Here is a 19,150-nt window from a genome sequence, read left to right as displayed (position 1 = left end):
TTGCAGACTCGGTTTGATTGAGTCTGTACATGAGGGATAATGAATAAGTGCAACATCCCTCACGCCCCCTAGCACCGGCTTGAGCGGTACTCAATTCTCAACTCTTTATAGTGTTGGCATCAATGATCCCGAAGGACCAGAAAAGACTTGGAACTAGACCTTTTTCGTTTAAGCGCACGATTTCTGCCTTGTTGATTTTGGCATCATCTTCTGAGTCGCTTGCGATTGGATTTGCCTCGTATGATCTGACCGTGTCCCAGCCCCCGGGACTTCCGTCGGCGATTCTAATCAACTTGTTGCGCTTTCTCAGTTTCTCAGTGAGTTCTGATAACAACTCCTTCGAATAATCGAATTTACAATGTTCAATAGCCCAAGCAGTCTGTTTGGCTAATTCTTCGAGCTCTGAATTAAAAATAAATTGAATCTTGTTACCCTGGAATTTCCAGACGAGTTCTTGTTCTGATCTCAACTTCTTGACTTCTGAAGCCACGTTGAAAGCGTTGCCCTGAAAATCTTGTTTAAATGATTGAACTTCTTCCCGCTGAGTTTGTAATTCGTCAAGAACACGTTGAAGTTGGTTTCAACCCGTGAAGTTTCGCCCGGTGAAGACAAGCCGCCATTTATGCCGCCGTTTGCCACGTTGTCATTTTCCATCATACAAAAATAATCGACGTGTAGAATGGTCAGTAACCCAAAGCTGAACTGACACATAACTTGACTACCGTTACGCACGAAAACTTCGTGCGCTAATCGCGACCCCTATCGGAGACTTTACACTATTGAAGGGAAAATAATCTTTTCTAATTCGTCTGCTCAAACGAAAGAAATTATATATATTTTTGTTAGTTCATAAATATAACTTTTGTAAAATGAAAAATCATTTCTAGCATGTTGTGTATTAATAAGTCTAGATATAATTAAATCTAGAAGTAAGATTAGCGTGAATATGAAAAATTATCATATTTATTGACATTCCCTGGAGGAAATGAAATCTCAGCTATCTAAAATCTATACTGTGACTGAAGGATTTCTCTTGATTAGTCAAGAAACTAGCTTTAAAGACAAACTTGCACATAATAAAGGTGTTAAAGCTTTACCTCCCACATTATTTAGTTATTCTTTCTTTATCTTTTGCGTAAATTTGTGCGCATAATAATGTTAAAATTTCAAGGTATGTCCTAAGTTTTATATGATTGTTATTCTTGTTTTCCTTATGATATCTCAACGCGTGTGTGTAGATATGAACATGTCATTTCAAAAAGTATTTCACTTGTAGGCCTGAAATTTTACAAGAATGTTGGTCAGCATGTGTACTTATGCACCTTGGGGTTTGCTTGTGGATTTATTCAGTATTTGTAAAGTTCTTTACTTAGTAAAAGATTTTTAGTTTTCAAAAAATATTTTACCTAGAGTCATAAGATTGACAGAACAGTGGCGCGGTGGGGGCACCCGTGTCCTATGGACACATTTCTAGTTTCCCTCTATTGTTGATTCTTTTCCCAAACATGTCATATTTGAGCAGTATTTTTTGTTCTATAGCCAGTGATGGCAAACAATATATGTGCATGTGAGTATTTTTCGTGTGTGCAGAGGAGCATCTGAGTTTCCCCACAATCGGATGAATACTCATATATACAATGTACCTATTGTATAATTATTATATAATTTATGTTATAGACCTGCTTTTTATACCGGACTCTATTATAGCTACAATATATTGTTAAACCTCATGTTGTATACCTGATGATATACCTGAGTGAAATAAAGTTATCTGTCTGTCTGTGTGTTATTCATCAGTTTTTAGCTTAGCAAAATAAAATCAAACTTCAAAGATGCAAGTATATATTTGTAAGGAAATTAACAAGGTAAATATAATAATATTCAGGTGCGCAATTTTCCCGGTTTCGTATTTTTCGTAGGGAACATGCACCATACTTCTTAAAATACGCAAAATAAACACAAAAACTCACAACGCTCGTTTATTCAAAGACATTTATTTACATTTGTATATAAATATGTTGTATAAAGTTTGCCGTACGTCGTGATATTGCACAAAAAGTAACTATGTTATAATATACTTATAATTGAAATATTGATGAAATAAAATGCGTTATTATTAGTATTATTATTATTATCACCATTATCTCCTTATTTCACAGTTAATATTTATTAATACTTAAGTGAAACATATTTTACGTATTGTCATGGTGTCCTGTCGGACTACTTTTTAAATTCAACCAATACACAAAGTTTAAGGTGTAGTCTTTCAAATTGTAATGTCAAAACAGTTTAAAATGCAATATTAATGCTGCCGCCACAAATGAATTTTTATATTCATACCATTCAATAGAAATAAATCATGTATCTATAGAAAAACTTGGAAACTCTATGCATTTTATTTTGTATACATGTACCATAAAATTAAGTCCATACAAAAGCAAAGTGATGGATAGTCTCGGGGAATAATGTTAGAATATTCTGTTGTTGAAAAACAATTTACGATGTTCTTCTTTCTCTTTAAAAGGAAAACTCTAGTCATAAATAATAATCATTTGAACATCACATTGAGACACATTGCTCCCTATTCTTATTGTTTTATTAGTTTTGGTCCCTTATATCCAACACTAAACGAATGACTCACTTATGTTTTACAACATTATAACAGTCTAACAGTTTTGTATTACAACATAGAAAAAACGTTGCAATTACATGTTGTTGAATCTGACGAAAGCTAAATGGAGGTCGACTGTAATCTGGTTCTGATATGGAATCAATTTTTATTAGCCACACCTTGAAGTTCATTATAATTTCATAAAAAAATAAGTTCATTGACAACAGGTCATGGTGTGTATGAGTGATAGGTAATAAACTCACTAGCCCAAACAACTGCCCTGATACAGATTATGTGTACAATTATCATCTGCATGAACTATTCTGTAAGATAATAACGTATATCGACACATTAATGAAATGATAAAGTATAACCCTTTTTAAAATACACACACAAAATAACAAAAAAGATGACAAATTAGCACAGCTTAGCATTACAATTACAAAATTTAAGATAAAGTTACACATCTTAGCATTTAATCGTCATGCTATTTATTACTACAATACCCGATGGCCTCTAGATCATTTTAGATTTTGTTTGGATAAAGAAATAGAGAGAAACACTGAACTGAACTGAAAACTGGTAGTCCAACACGGCGATGTGTTGCAGACTCGTTTAAAACTTAATCATCAAGAAAATCCACAGTTGTCTCATATACTTCCTGTGTAGTCGCATTTATAACAGAAATCTTAAATTCTGATTCTCCGATTTCGATTTCTGCTGTAAACATTACAATATTACCCCACCCTCCTCTCGGTGGATGGTGGACCATTTTTCCTACTCTTTCGCAACCTTCATCGGGAATGCAATATTTAGGATCAGCTTCTGATGAACGATAAAGTTCCGTGCTGCAGGGTTCTTGTTTACTTCCTACTTCATTTCTGTTTCCGGAAAATTCAATTTTTATCTTTTCACCATACTTTAAACACTGTCCTACTTCTATACATTTATGAAATATGTCCGAACAGTATTCCAAGCCTGACCGACGTCTTTCTCTTAAACCTGCCGGATGCACCTCTTCATTAAATGGTTCGGCTACTCTAAATCCATAACTGAATCTTGAAATTCTCTCACTGATGTGATTTGGTTTTAAAATTGTAAGCACTGCTCCTTTTAACACATGCAATGAGGCCTGTTCTGGTTTTACTATGTCTAATCTTCTAAAATCTGCTCTTAGCTCTCTGATCACTGATTCCCTAACGAAAGGTGAATCTGAAAATCCACCAACCAACAACAGTGTGTCTATTTCAAATTTTTCACTTTGTATGATTTCTCGTAGTTTTTTAATTATTTCGTTAACTGGCTCTCTAAAGAACACACTTACCAGTTCGTGTTTTAGTGTTATTTTACCCCTCTTTTCTTCAATAACCTTTGCCAATTTTTCCTCGGTAATGCATTGCTTTAACGTTACATGCCTTTTGTATAAAAGACTTTCGCTAAAACTAGGCGGGACCTTCAAAATCATGGACACTGGTTCATCGGCACCTATTCTTCCCTTTTTCATTTCAAATTCTCTTACGAAATCTAGGTAGTCTCCTCTAGCGGTATTTTTAAAGTGGTCCATAACCTCTTTGCCAACGAGATTTTCAAGAAATGTTAAAAAAGCAAAATTTACTCTATTACCACCGAGTTCATCACCGGTTGCCCTAAATATCTCTCTTAGGTTCCCATCTGGAAGAGTTTCATGGGTAGCTATATCAGCGGTTCCACCTGTAATTTGTAAAATATATATATAAGATGGAGAAAAAAATAATCCGTAAAGAATACCCAACACGGCAAAATTGCAAATGTTGCAGGTTCGGTAGGATAGAACCTGTTCATGGACAGTAGTGGTAATTGCAAGATACCGTCCACGCCCCAAAGCATCGGCAATATAACTATATATGAGATTTTATTTAACAAAGGCGTATGAAAATCTATTCTAGAAAAAGGTTTTATGTCGAGCAATGACTAGTTGTTTAATATATGAAATGATAATTGAAGTAAATATCCATTCATCTGTGAAATAATTTAAATGTATTATACCGGTATATGAGATAACCGATAATGCAGCTAAATTGATAGAAATAACATTTTGCTGCTGCATTTTAAATTTTGATAGCAATAGTCAACATTTTTCAGTAACCCTTTTATCTCTTAAAAGAAAAGTGATGCTTCCAAAATTCCATTTGTTTCACTTAGTGTATGCTTACATATTACGCAGTTCACAAAAACAGTTTGAACAAACTCCTGTTTAATATAAGTTAATAAATGTATTTATAACAAATGTTATTGCCAAGAATGAAATAAAAGCATACCACCGAGGTCAGCGAGGATGTATTTCTGACCAGGACAGAAATGTTTGAGCTCCGTTATGCCACCAGCTTGAACGTCTCGTTGGGTATAGGTTGCTTGGCCAAATAAACTTGCAGCCTCGGGCTCCAGCACAAGTTTCAGTTGCGTGGTGGTTATACCAGCCTGTTTATAATAACAGGGAAATTTATATTGCTGGGGAAATGAGTCAATTTTCGATCAATTCAGGCATAAACTATAGACCTTGCAATGCAGACTGTACATTTACCACCGGTTTGAGTCAAGTTATTGAAGTATTATCGGTTTAAAGTTAATGTTTCTGGATACAGAATGTGACTTTGTCGTATAACTTAATATGACAAAGCTGTATAACCCACATTCAGGTAAATCGGCTATATAAGCATTGTAGTTCTACAGTTCTAACAAGAAATGACTAAATAAATTACTTTTAATTTAATGCACAGTAAAAGTATACGTAAAGATAACAGCATAAAAATTAAAACTTCAATATACATTTGTTGCAGCCTCCCTCATAAATTGTTTTGCCGCATCTGACCATATTGCTGGAACAGTTAGCACCCAGAAAATCTCATGATCTTCAATGTGTGTCTTACTACGGCGAACTTCATCCGTCAAATTCTCTCGAAGATACTTAATAACCAGTGTAAATATCTTCATTGCTGATATTTCTTTTCCTTCGATATCTTTAAGTTTAGTTTCACGAGATAGTTTCTGAAATTTAAAATGTATCGATGAAAATGTATTCATGTACCCGATTGTTTACTACAAAATATTCAGATATAATGTTGATAAATAAAAGTGGAAATCATTTACGTACCAAACACATCAACATTGCAAATCATGCTTTCTCGGTTTGATTGCCCCTGTTCATGGAAGCATTCCTGCAACACGCTAGAACCGTCAACATTTAAATATGAGATTAACGATTCTCTTTAAACATCAACATATGTTAAGATAATGTATAGTGGTAATCATGAAAAAATATGCCCCTTTCTTACCGTGCAATAAACCGCGGCGTATGGTCACCGTTTAGAAATCATATCAAACTAAATGTTTTCTGGTCTGAAGAACTTTATACTGCTAGAGCTGCGCGGTAAGTAATTGACAATTTACCTCTTGACGATATAGCTCCATTTTGAAGTTTTGAACAAAGTACCATCCATATTGAGTGTCCTCGTCAGTTAACAGGGAATACTTCTCCTCGGCTTCAAGACCAAATGCTTCAAATTCCCCGTTTGGTCGGAGTAGAACAGTTGTCGGTGCTTTGTAAGCGATCAAGTTTGCCGTTGTCCTCGAATGCCATGTACTTGCAAATATTCTAAAAGGATCATCCCTGTATTGTCGAAGAAATAACATCGTAAGAGCCTTGCTATGTTTTTTGTTTGTTTGTTTGTTTGTTTTTCTTTCTTTCTTTTTTTGTTCGAATACATGTTTGTTGCTTTTTTTGTTCGAATACATGTGTATTAACGATTACAGGCAGGACAATATTTGAAAAGGTAACATTGATGTATCAAAATTATACATAAATTATGCTTTATACACTTTTGTGTGTATTTTCCTTTTCTTCTTCGTCATGGGACATCATAGCTTGTAACAAATCAATAAAATGCAGATTTCCGACCGATCTGTTTTATTTAAATCAAATGAATGTAAAGCAATTAATTAACCTTAAAATGTCTTTACAACATGAAAATAAATTATGATGTACTATACGTCTTACAAAATTTAATGATTCTATATTTCACTTGAATTCCTTTAACCCATTACTTCATGAGCATTTTGTGAAAAATGGCTGTTTTCATTGAAAAGTCTCCCGTTACAAGTTCAAATTGCTATAATACTATAAAAACTGCTTCAACGCTAATCAAACTTGGCACAAATGTTGACTGGACCATTGCACTTGCAACAACATGCTCAGGCTTAAATTTTCTGTTACCATGGCAACGAGGGGACATCTCAAAATTGCCAAAAATTACTATTTTGCGTTGATTTTTTCCATCAAAATTGATTTCGAAGTGCTGCACTTTCTCAATGGATTGAGATAGAGTCAAATGCTTTTCAGCGTTGGTTACACGTTACCTTATGATCAATCTGGGGTCATTTACAGCCTCTCACAAGTCCAAAATTTTTCTTGGCGATGAGGGGGACTCCGCCCCCCTTCAAACCCCCCAAACAGAAGGGGGCACATCCCCCTTCTGGCAACCCCCTGATGTATCTTTTGGTTGGGGGGCCGCGCCGAAAAAGAGGTCACTTTTTTTAACATCATTTCTCAAACAAAAACAAGTGTTTGGGGCCTAAATAAGGCATTTTTTCATCATTTGAGACAGCAAAAAGGGGGGGGGGGAAAAAGGCGTTAAAAGGCGTGTATATGAAGTAATGGGTTAACTGAAAATGATGAAATTACTTGAAATTACCCTTAATCGCGTTTTTTCATGTTTAAACATGGCCTGTCATATAAATTTGAAGAAAAATTGTTGTTTTGTAGATTTTTTTATTTTTTTCATTAACCCATTACTTCATGAGCATTTTGTGAAAAATGGCTGTTTTCATTGAAAAGTCTCCCGTTACAAGTTCAAATTGCTATAATACTATAAAAACTGCTTCAACACTAATCAAACTTGGCACAAATGCTGACTGGACCATTGCACTTGCAACAACATGCTCAGGCTTAAATTTTCTGTTACCATGGCAACGAGGGGACATCTCAAAATTGCCAAAAATCACTATTTTGCGTTGATTTTTTCCATCAAAATTGATTTCAAAGTGCTGCACTTTCTCAATGGATTGAGATAGAGTCAAATGCTTTTCAGCGTTGGTTACACGTTACCTTATGATCAATCTTGGGTCATTTACAGCCTCTCACAAGTCCAAAAATTTTCTTGGCGATGAGGGGGACTCCGCCCCCCTTCAAACCCCCCAAACAGAAGGGGGCACATCCCCCTTCTGGCAACCCCCTGATGTATCTTTTGGTTGGGGGGCCGCGCCGAAAAAGAGGTCACTTTTTTTAACAACAGTTCTCAAACAAAAACAAGTGTTTGGGGCCTAAATAAGGCATTTTTTCATCATTTAAGACAACAAAAAGGGGGGGGGTGAAAAAGGCGTTAAAAGGCGTGTATATGAAGTAATGGGTTAATAGAATGGTTGTGTGCATTATAAATTAAATGATTAAAGTGCATGTAATTACGTATGCAATTGAGATATGACTGTGCATGAATATACCTGAAAGCAAATGCATAACCGGAAAACGTGGTACCAAGGTCGATGGCAGCTGAAACTACTATTCCTGGTGGAAACTTCGCGGTCTCTTTTGATAAAGCCATTATATATTAGACGACGATCTGTAAAAAAACCAATCAGTTCAATGTACAAACTTCATCAGATTCCATCGTATTCTACAACTATAGTTTATAGATATACTATGCACAAATTTGATATTAGAAAAATTGATAATTGCTACACAGTCTCTGTGTAAATAAAAATTAAACACGTTTTCATCTTACACAAAATAAATATGCAGCTCCCCATTCATTTATTCAAATTAAAACATATTCGCAAAGAATTCCATAGATTTCAATGAATTTCTGTGATTAAAATATTTAACTCAAGGATGAGCATAGTTCATTTCCTTGGTATATCTTTGACCACAATTAAAACATTTCCTATACATCAACAAATATTTCAACAGTATGAACGTATTACTTACGGCTTTAATGCAGTAAACGACGTACAATTGGATGATAAAATAAACATTTCACAAAATTTAACAATATTCAAACAAATACCATATACCGATTGTATGTTGTAATGTTCGTATAGCCTTTAAATTTTAAGAAACTCGTGAAACCAATATGTACGTTACGTGTTTTCTAACATAGTTTCTGGTTTTCCATTTGCAAAAAAAAATCAATGTCATTTCGGTTATTTCCAAAGTACTTTGGGATTTTTTTATATAATAGCTGTTGTCAGAACTATTCGATCTTCTGCTCAAAAATTGTGTTTTAACATGTTATAACAAGTCAAAATATTTATGTAGTGATAAGTGTTATATATAGCGTAATTTTACTACGACCGTGATATTTTGGTTTTATAAATGTAATAAGACGCCTACCCGATTCACAAAATGGAAAACCACTTAATCGAATACGGGTTTTTCGGCTACCCAGATGTACTTTTAATTCTAAATAAATTGTCACGGTCTAGTATTGAAATTAAACCATAAGCCTATTAGGTTTATATACTTCTTTTGGTAATATGTAAAAATTGCATATGTTATGAGTTACATGTGAAAAATATATTTGGAAATGTTTGCATTAAATAGCAAATAAAGGATAGAAAAGAAACAAAAATAAGTATTTCAGATTGTAAGATATTTCGCAAGGGACTTTGGATGCTAATTATACATCAATAACAGGCAATGAAAGAAATATATTTATAAAATGTTCATATGGTATTCACATTCGTACACACACACATACAATGTACGTACCGGTATATGACAAAACTCCTTAAATGTTGGCACAATTTGATATTCTATGATCAATATTCTATCGGCAAAACCAAAAGCTTGTTTTTTCCAGTCATAATTGTCTACTTCAAAGTTGAACATTTTATCCAAGAAAACCGTGTACTTCACAGCGCCACTTATAGCAAACGGGGAAATAATTTACGTTTGATTGTCTGTTTTCAAACGCAGAAAATTACCTGCCTTGGTAATAGCATGAATCCTACATTTGATTTTCTCATATACTTTAATATACATTATACACTTTTAGATACTGAAAAATCTAAAAGAATTAGAAATTCAGTTCTGTGTTTTAAGAAATAAGACAATTTTCTATTATATGCGAAAAATATATTTCGTATTTTCATTTAGTATCAAATTACAAAAGTTCAGATGGGCTGTCTCTCTGTCATTATGTTTCACATGCTTTAATAGGAAAGTAAGAATGTCTTTTTTAAACAATGTAGTCTGATTATTATATCTTATTTTTGTCCGGGTATATCACTCAATCAATCTTCATACAACAATCGGCATAAAAATGCTTTTGGTCATTTACAAGTTAACATTTACTGAATATGGCCAAGATAAAATTACAAATGAATCTATGTACAATAATAACTCAAACGGTTAATCAAATACATAACACATAAACATTGCAATGAAATGTGAATAAATAAACAATTAAACATTGTTTCTCTTGTTCCAAAGCCAGTGTTCTTACTTTAAAAGAATAGTTTTACTATAGTTATTCATTAGACAAATACATGTTATTATGATAGTTATTATTTATTATAATAGATACATAAAGCAGATTACACAGAATGTAAAAATAACACGTAGCTGGCACCAGTATGGTACTTTGATTGACCTATGCAATTAGTTTTTTTTACTATAAATACAATTTTAGAAAAATCTCATTTTACCAAAATACGATGTTTTTTTTTTTTTGGTAACTTTCAGAAAGAGATAATTGCACTTCATAAAATATATAGACTTTGACTGAAGGGGATTATTTTTAGATTTGATCTCAATTTCAAAGAAATTTTCAAGTATGTGATGAAGGTAGATTTTCTTACTGAAAAGTACAACGAAACGTTTTTGGTTGGAAAAAATATTTCCTTCGAACAAAATAAACGACAAAAGTAATTGCTAAATTGTCTTTTAATAGAAAGCTTGGAGTTCAATCTACATGACCGAGAACATAAAGACAGTCGAATGCTTCGATAACATGGTAGCCAGTTCATATTATTTCCATAAGGCGTGTCTGCTAGACGCTATACACGTGGTAACCACATACTCGCAGTAATCTGATAAAAAAGGGGCTATTGGAACTATATTTAAATGCGTTTGCTGATTTGAATTTTAGGTTTCTGGCAAGATGTCTTGTTAACAACACGGTATGATTCCGAGAAAAATGTTTATAACCCTGGTCTAGCGCTAAAGCGCCAACCAAAATATTCTTTGTTCAACATAGAGGTTTTATTTCGAAGGATTGTTACAAACTCCTAACTAATTTTCAATTTTGATATTTAACGCACTGAGAAACAAGTGTTTGATTTAGTATCTAAAGAACGCCAACAATTGCTCGTTGCTAGTGCCCGTATTAAACTTATACTTTTATACAGCTTTTAATCTTTTGTAAACATACACTTGATGTTTACTCAAGCTTAGATCCCAGGTCATCGGTGTAAAGTAAAACATTTCAAATCAATTTCACTGTGTTAAAGAAGACTGAATAATGAAACAAAAATGTATTTGCATGTCAAATAGTATAGACATAAACGGCTATTTAAGGAAATCATTTAATACTGAATAACAGTTTCCTTCAGACATTTTTGCCGAACAATTTTGGTAGCATAATTTAAGATTAAGATGATAAAAAGCATATCAAATTTATATCGAATATTTGTTCAATTCAATATATGTTTGTGACATGACAACTTAAGGAAGAAAAATTATGTTAGGTTATTTATCTTCAAAGAATGATACCGGTATATAAGGGCGTATTCAAATAAAGAGATATTGTTATCATAGCGAAAACGAATTGTAAGAAATTCATATCCGTATTAAACTAAACATTTTTGGGTTTTTCATTAAAGTGACTCTATTGGGGTTTTTTGACATGACGAAACTGGAGAAACTTTTTGGAGTGTATTATACCAGACATTTGAATTGTGTGATATGACCAAAAAATTAAAAACGTAGTATGATTTTAAACTTATTTTAAATCTGGCGAAAGAAATCGATTTTCACTTTATTTGGAATATACTTTTAACGTCTTTCACATATTTTCCAGTTTTAGTGTTCATACTTTTTATTGTCTTTATTTTCCAGTTTTAGTCTGCATGTAGGAAATTTATTTATTTTTTATGTTATTATTTGTTTTGAGTTCACGCTTTTTTGTCTATAGTGGAGCTCCTTTAAAGAAATGCCCTGTCCTGCTTAATTTACACTTAAATTCTATTTATTTATATCTTACTGAGCTATTATATACATGTTTTTTATAGAACAGTAAAGTTACTCTTCACCTGCTCAAACCGAAAATTAAAACAAAAGCCTTTGGTCAACTGTACAGAGCATAAAAATGCAATCTGACCAGGATCTATACTGTTGATATTTAGTGCTCATAGAAATAGAAAAGGGAAGGTATCGAAATATACCTGTCAAAATCTTGTCTGTTTAAAATGTTGAAACGGAAGAACACTTTTGTTGAGATGCAATCTTTATGAATTTGAAAGAACTCTCTGAATTTCTCGTGTATCTGAAAAAGGTTATAAGGTTTAAAACTCTAAACGAAAGTCAGAAAAGTGTGTGTATAAGATGTTTAGTGAAAATAATGAAACTATTAACTAAACCTTGTCCATAAGTGTGTGTGTTTTTTTTTCAAGTAGAATTTCTAAAGAATGTTACATCCGGTTGGAATTATTAAGTGGATCATTTGTCTTAATATTCACATTCTCTCCTTTATTCAATTGAGCCATATAATATCTTGATTTAGTTCCGTATTTTGTAAATTTTGTTTGCTTATCATAATCATAAAATCGTTCATGTTTCGACACTAAAATCCCAAAAACTTGGATAAAAAGCCAAAGCATTTATAAATTTAAGCGGGTTAAGTCATAAACATTATCCATTGCCCATGTTTTGACTTTTGTTTCTTTTTGGTTTCGTTGTTTTTTCATAGGCCGATAATTAAAGCATTTGGGTGGGCATCTTGGAGGGGGAAAATGAACAGAAATACTTAAAAAAATACTTACCCGGGTACGAAACAGCTCCACTGGTACTTTCCACGTTAGAAAATAGTTCTGTCTATTTCTGTTATATTTCTTATTTATTCCAATGCAATATTGTTCTTATACAAACTATATCTGGAAAAATCCATTTTCTTTTATAAACTGTATTACACTGTCAGATATTTCGCACAAAAGTCCAATAAAGAAATCCAATAAAATGTCCGAGATCTTCAATTGGGTCATCGATATATTTAAAGAAGACTAAACTGGGATAAAGTAACAAAATATTTATATACGAACTAGTGCGTGTCGCTATCATATAGGCATAGTAATATAAATACCTGTAAAACATTCTTTCAAAATTTCAAGGTTATTATAGGTCATATGATATTGAATTGGTTAGTAAATAAATTGAATAAATTGAAATCATAATAAGTCATAAAATGAGACCAGTCCGACTGCATCACATGTACCCCTCTTTGTTTTCAATCTTTGATTTAGCTATCATTTTATGCAACACAGTTAAGACAGCTGATTTTACAAAAACGGAATATTTTTAAGACATTTCTACTACTTTTAACTTTGATTAATCTGCATTCGCAGCCATGTTTGCTAAGTGAAATAGGTCGAAATTCATATAAAGACAAAGGTCACAATGTAAAATGATGAACAATTTGTAATTACACTTACCAGTGTATGTTTAAGGACTAATAGATTTTGAAATAAAACTAAAAATGATAACAATAATAATTCTTATCTTGAATGTGCTAAATTTCTGAAGGCCAAGTAAAATCTTTTGCAAGGTTTTATGCACATTCCACAAATGGCAAAATCCAGTTCAGTACGGCAAAGGAATGCTATTGTTTGCAACAAAGTTCTTTATGTTTACCATTTTACATTGTGAGCTTTAAATGAATTTTAGCCTCCTTTCACTTTAGAATCAAACAAGGGGAATCATCGTATTATGGTGTTACTTTTCATTTATCCATGCTGTGCTTAGAGCAGCCTTCCTGGTATTTTATTTTTGTGCCCCCACATTAGTGGCGGGCATTTAGATTTACCCTTGTCCGTCCGTCCATCCGTCCATCCGTCCGTCCTTCCGTCCGTCCTTCCGTCCTTCCGTCCGTCCGTTCTCTTTTGGGTCGCACGTAACTCAAAAAGTATTTGACCTAGAGTCATGAAACTTTACAGGAATGTTGATCAGCATGTGTAGTTGTGCACCTGGGTATTTTTGTCTGGATATTTTTAGTATTTTTAGAGTTATTGCCCTTGACTTAGTAAAATTTTGCAATTTTCAACTTGTGTCGCATGTAACTCAAAAAGTATTTGACCTAGAGTCATGAAACTTTACAGGAATATTGATCAGTATGTGTAGTTGTGCACCTAGGTATTTTCGTCTGAATATTTTTAGTATTTTTAGAATTATTGCCCTTGACTTAGTAAAATTTTGCAATTTTCAACTTGTGTCGCATGTAACTCAAAAAGTATTTGACCTAGAGTCATGAAACTTTACAGGAATGTTGATCAGCATGTGTAGTTGTGCACCTGGGTATTTTCGTCTGGATATTTTTAGTATTTTTAGAGTTATTGCCCTTGACTTAGTAAAATTTTGCAATTTTCAACTTGTGTCGCACGTAACTCAAAAAGTATTTGACCTAGAGTCATGAAACTTTACAGGAATGTTGATCAGCATGTGTAGTTGTGCACCTGGGTATTTTCGTCTGGATTTATTTAGTATTTTTAGAGTTATTGCCCTTGACTTAGTAAAATTTTGCAATTTTCAACTTGTGTCACATGTTACTCAAAAAGGATTTGACATAGAGTCATGAAACTTTACAGGAATATTTGATCAGCATGTGTAGTTGTGCACCTGGGTATTTTCGTCTGGATTTATTTAGTATTTTTAGAGTTATTGTCCTTGACTTAGAAAATGTTTGCAATTTTCAACTTGTGTCGCATGTAACTCAAAAAGGATTTGACATAGAGTCATTAAACCTTATGGGAAGGCTGCTCAGCATATTTAGTTTTGCTCCTGGGGTTTCTCTTGTGGATTTATCCAGTATTTGTAGAGTTATTTCCCTTGACTTAGTAAAAACTGTTTCATTATGTTGTTATTTGTTCCTTGAGTGCTTGAGTGCTTGAGTTAGAATCGACAAACTTTACAGGAATAATGATCAACATCACTAAATTACAGAAATAATGATTCACATCACTGTGAAGCTATGAACCTGGGACTTTGCATGTGGATTTTTTTCAGTTTTGTTAAAGTCATTGCCCTTGACTTACAGTAGTATAAATTTGCAATTTTCAACTTGGGGTTTGCTTGGGGATTTATTTAGTATTTGTAAAGTTCTTGCCCTTTACTTAGTAAAAAGATTTTTTAGTTTTCAAAAAATATTTGACCTAGAGTCATAAGATTGACAGAACAGTGGCGCGGTGGGGGCACCCGTGTCCTATGGACACATTTCTAGTTATTTTTAAATATGAAAAGAAAAAAAAAGATTTCTAAACGCGGCAAATCGGTTTTATTTCTGTTAACCAACGTTTATTTAGTGTAAAGGTCATTTTGTTATTTTACATGCGTCCATTTCTTCGTGGTAAATTAACATTCTTTCTTTTATTGTTATTATGATGTCATTTTCCATTAGGTTTATTTTTATCCTAAAATGCTCTTCAAAAGATTACAAACATTGCTTTATGACAATTTACTCATGGACAAGTAAGAAGTACGATATACTTATTTATAGAATTATTAATAAAATAGGTCAAAGTCGTAAAATACTGCGATTTTAATAGTGCGTATCATAAATAACTGTTTATAAAATATTCAAGTTTAACGATATACTACGCTCGTCCTTGAGAACAATATTTTAATCACATATAGTTATTTAAATGTATAAGATTCGCTCTGAATATTTCTGATTTGAATAAACTATGTATGGGAAGCTGATTACAGGTCAAGTAAAGTTGGTCTCTTCTTTTTAAGAAATGCTAGTTTTTTAAAAGACACTTCGTATTGTGACCACCTATAGTGAGTAGCATTTTAAACATAACGTACGTATAGTTACCCTACTTTGTGTGAAGTCAAAACATGTTTATTGAGACCGTGTAGCAAATAACAATATTTTCTAAAATCAAATTGGAGATCATAGTTTATCATAAAAATATAACAACATGTAAGTCTTGTTTGATAACGCCTATATATTTTGACAGTTTATATGGCTAGGTGTAAACACTTGTAAGTTTATATGTATAACCCAAGTTTATAAATGGCTATATAACATATAAGAATCCGTATTGCGAGTTTATAGAACAAAATTACTTTTATATTTTAAAAAAGACCGAAAAATACTTCGTTTTTATGCTCCATATACTGGTGTTAATTTTATATGTCGGTAGTTTAAGTAATAGAAAGAGCACCGAAACACGAGGCTATCTGATTTGTACGAGGGGGCGTAGCCCCCGAGTATAAATCAGATTGCCGAGTGTTTTGGTATTCTTTCTCTTTTGTATCATAGTCAAACATAAAAACACGTTCCCTGTTGTCACAATTTTAAACCCGGGAAAAAGTAACCAATGATCGAGCATCTGAATATGATATTTCTGCCGCTTTTCCTTTCTCTGCCGTCACAATATGTAAACCCCAGCAAAAATGAGCCAATCAACGGGCATGATCTGGAGTGCGGGTAACTGATACCCGCACTCCAGTTACCGCACTGTGCATGTATATGTATACGATTTAACTCTGACACTTTTTCAACAGAAAGGTCCCCAAACTATGATACAATTTAATCTTACTTTTACTTTCATACCTGAAATATTCGTCCGCTCGTTTTGTATAAACACGTTTTTTTTAGTTTGTTTTTTAGCTGAGGTGAAAAAGTTGTATACTTCAAGATATTGACTATTATAATGGTGATCAATAATTGATATTGAAAATTTTAAGGATAGAATATAGAAATAAACTAAGTTATAAAAATAATGCCGATCTTTTTTTAAATCGAATATAATGCTACTTTAAATTACGTCATAATGATGAAAAAAGACTGATAGCATCTTCTAAAATTTGGAAAAAAAAGCATAACATAACTGCCATTTCAGATTTTCAATTTATTTCCTAGACCTCTATCTACAAAACAATATTCGTGAAACACATCTGCAATAATGTTATAAATATAAATTAATATGTTTGAATTTATCAACATAGCACATTTTGTCCATTCTCTCTCATTCTCTCTTGTGTCTAAAATGGCCTCCATAGAACTTCTTGTATAACGTGACCAATTTCATTTTCTTTGCCGTTTCCAATAGTTACAACATCTGTTTGACTAGGAATGTGTTTTTCGTCATTTTCCGTACAAGAATCATCTACTGCACAGTCATCAGACAATGAACTATAAGAACCCATTGTAGATGAAGAGGTAGTTTCGTTTGAACTAGTACTTGAATAGCCTGAAGAAGAACTGGAATCGAGGCTCGCGTGCACAAATGATGACGTGAGTTCCGGTAGAGCCTGAGTTCCGTTTAAAATTGGTGAATATCCTGATAAATTGATTTCAGGTAAAGACGTGTTAAAGGGGTCACATGGTCTGAGAGGAGTTGAAAGACGACTGGCTTGTGTAGCTGGATTATAACTCTGAAGATTTCTGTGAAATAAACCTGTTTGCCCCTGTCGGCTGCTACTCGCGAGGAATGACTTGTGTAAATGGTTGCTAAGGGAACCAGTCACTGTATCACTTGTGATTTTATTCTTTGCTAAATACGTCACAGCTTCTCGTGCACATGCCTTGTAGCCTGCGTTGTAGGCAGCAGCTTCTGTTGCCATGGTAACAGATTGTTGTTGATGTTGTAATTGCGTGAGGTGATACACAGTTAACTCTAGAATGTCTGCTTTGTCAACTCTTGTCATTGGAGCAGTCTGAAGACACAAAAAAGAATATGAAAAAAGAGTGAGATATTTTATTACCTTTGATTGGTATCAGAGCTTATGATGCGTATTGCAAAATTTAATTTTCTGTCCTATATAGAATATTAAATAGTTGAAAAATTGAAATCGGGCATAAACTTGTTAGCTACGGTTTTATCTTTTTTTTAAGTTTTTTTTCTCACACAAAATACAATATGTCAGGCAAGCTGAATCTTAAAAGTGTAATTAAGCGCCTCAAACCCTTTTGTCGTGTAACTATTTTTTGAAGAATGTTTCTTCGGTATATACAAAAGTTATGCGACGAAATCCGTAACGTTTTCCAGGAACTCAGTTATCAGAAGATCTCCTGACAAGTTATCAAAAGAGCTCCATCCTCCGTGTAGCAGTTCCTCCCTGTGACCATGGTAATGGAAAGAAAATTAATAAAAATATGCTTAACAACATTGAGTGGAAAAATAATTTCAATAACGCCATTCGGTTTATTGATGTCACATATGACGTCATATGACGTGTAAGCGTTTCTTTTCTTATGGCCTGCATACATCATGCAATTATGATAACAAATAATGCTATGCAAAATATAGTGCTGATATCTTTTTCATATTTTTTTAAATATGCTGAGTCAAGCTCAATGCCTGCTTGATAACTATGGATGCATGTTTTATTGAGAATGGTCTTACGTTTTGTTGAATAGTCTGTGCGATTAGCGACTTCAGAAGGGATATACTTTTATTCATCCTTTCTCTCCTTTTCTTCTCAACCATTGGTTTCCTGATCTGTGGAAACAAAATATGATTTAGATTTCAAGTGTACAAATTGTCAAGGATTTATAATTAAAGCCACATTAAGCCTGATATAAAAATGTTGCAAACATGAGTTTGAGTATGTTGCAATAATGGATTTAGAGCATATGTAGTATGCTTATCCCCTGAAGAAATTGGTACTGGATGTAAACTAACTTGTGATCAAGGTAGCAAAATGTAAACAAAGTAGTATTTATACTTCCTTACAAAGTACAAAATCATTATAAGTGCACAAATTGTCAAAATGCAAAAGAGGCAAAAGATGACTAGCTATTTGGTCATTGAGAAATGTTTTAGAAACTGTAACGGGACACCAATAAAAGCTTTTAACAAATATATGTATAGCATATTTAATGTTTCATGGGCCTTTAAGGCAATTCAGTTTAAAGCTATGTTATGTTATGTAAAAACTTTCAAATATTGACAAAGAATAAAGGTGATTCAGTATATTTATCATTCTCCAAAGAGCACAAATAAACTCTGCTTATAACTCATGTGAATAAAATATATACCTGTAAAAAGACATTTGTTTTAGTATGTTAGTCTAATAGCTTTTCAATAAATTCATTATTTTCAAAAGTAAGGCTGAGGAACAGGGCAAATGTATCATCAAAAATGCATACCTTCCTAACATATGACAGATCTTGTTCTTGTGATTTCTTAGCTACGCCCATGTTTATTTAAATTATTTATTATTATCAAACTATATTTCTTAAAGCAATAACTTTCAAATAAAACATTGACACAAGATTTCAAGACAGT

The 19,150-nt window shown here is 33.0% G+C and overlaps 2 protein-coding genes across 3 annotated transcripts; both read right to left on the bottom strand.

Annotated features, from left to right (window-relative positions):
* Positions 1-1,974: 1,974 nt before the first annotated feature.
* Positions 1,975-12,978, bottom strand: LOC132715841 (heat shock 70 kDa protein 12A-like). Of its 2 annotated transcripts, XM_060698921.1 has the most exons (7): positions 12,683-12,978; positions 12,086-12,186; positions 8,144-8,262; positions 6,038-6,257; positions 5,417-5,635; positions 4,909-5,068; positions 1,975-4,321 (listed from the first exon to the last, which is right to left on the bottom strand). In XM_060698921.1, exons 3-7 carry the CDS (start codon positions 8,242-8,244, stop codon positions 3,234-3,236), a joined length of 1,788 nt encoding a protein of 595 aa, XP_060554904.1. In that variant the 5' UTR covers positions 8,245-8,262; positions 12,086-12,186; positions 12,683-12,978; the 3' UTR covers positions 1,975-3,233. The 2 variants fall into 2 exon arrangements, with proteins under 2 accessions (XP_060554904.1, XP_060554905.1); XM_060698922.1 differs by lacking the exons at positions 12,086-12,186; positions 12,683-12,978 and adding an exon at positions 8,628-9,463.
* Positions 12,979-16,852: 3,874 nt separating this feature from the next.
* On the bottom strand, positions 16,853-18,364 carry LOC132715844 (protein deadpan-like). Its single transcript, XM_060698925.1, has 2 exons — positions 18,266-18,364; positions 16,853-17,576 (listed from the first exon to the last, which is right to left on the bottom strand). The coding sequence occupies exons 1-2, from the start codon at positions 18,347-18,349 to the stop codon at positions 16,902-16,904; spliced, it is 759 nt and encodes a 252-aa protein (XP_060554908.1). The 5' UTR covers positions 18,350-18,364; the 3' UTR covers positions 16,853-16,901.
* Positions 18,365-19,150: the final 786 nt, after the last annotated feature.

Source organism: Ruditapes philippinarum, unplaced genomic scaffold (genome assembly GCF_026571515.1).
Source record: "Ruditapes philippinarum isolate M1 unplaced genomic scaffold, ASM2657151v2 ctg661_1_1_1_1, whole genome shotgun sequence".
Classification (NCBI taxonomy): Eukaryota; Metazoa; Mollusca; class Bivalvia; order Venerida; family Veneridae; genus Ruditapes; species Ruditapes philippinarum.
This window is presented reverse-complemented; position numbering and strand designations above follow the sequence as displayed.

Excerpts from the sequence above, each read along its gene's own strand:
- LOC132715841 (XM_060698921.1), bottom strand. The coding sequence starts at position 8,244 with ATGGCTTTATCAAAAGAGACCGCGAAGTTTCCACCAGGAATAGTAGTT. Across the intron at positions 5,069-5,416 it reads TGAGGGAGGCTGCAACAAAT|GCTGGTATAACCACCACGCA; the intron begins GTATATTGAAGT and ends TATTATAAACAG. Across the intron at positions 4,322-4,908 it reads CATCCTCGCTGACCTCGGTG|GTGGAACCGCTGATATAGCT; the intron begins GTATGCTTTTAT and ends TACAAATTACAG.
- LOC132715844 (XM_060698925.1), bottom strand. The coding sequence starts at position 18,349 with ATGGTTGAGAAGAAAAGGAGAGAAAGGATGAATAAAAGTATATCCCTT. Across the intron at positions 17,577-18,265 it reads CACAGACTATTCAACAAAAC|ACTGCTCCAATGACAAGAGT; the intron begins GTAAGACCATTC and ends TTGTGTCTTCAG.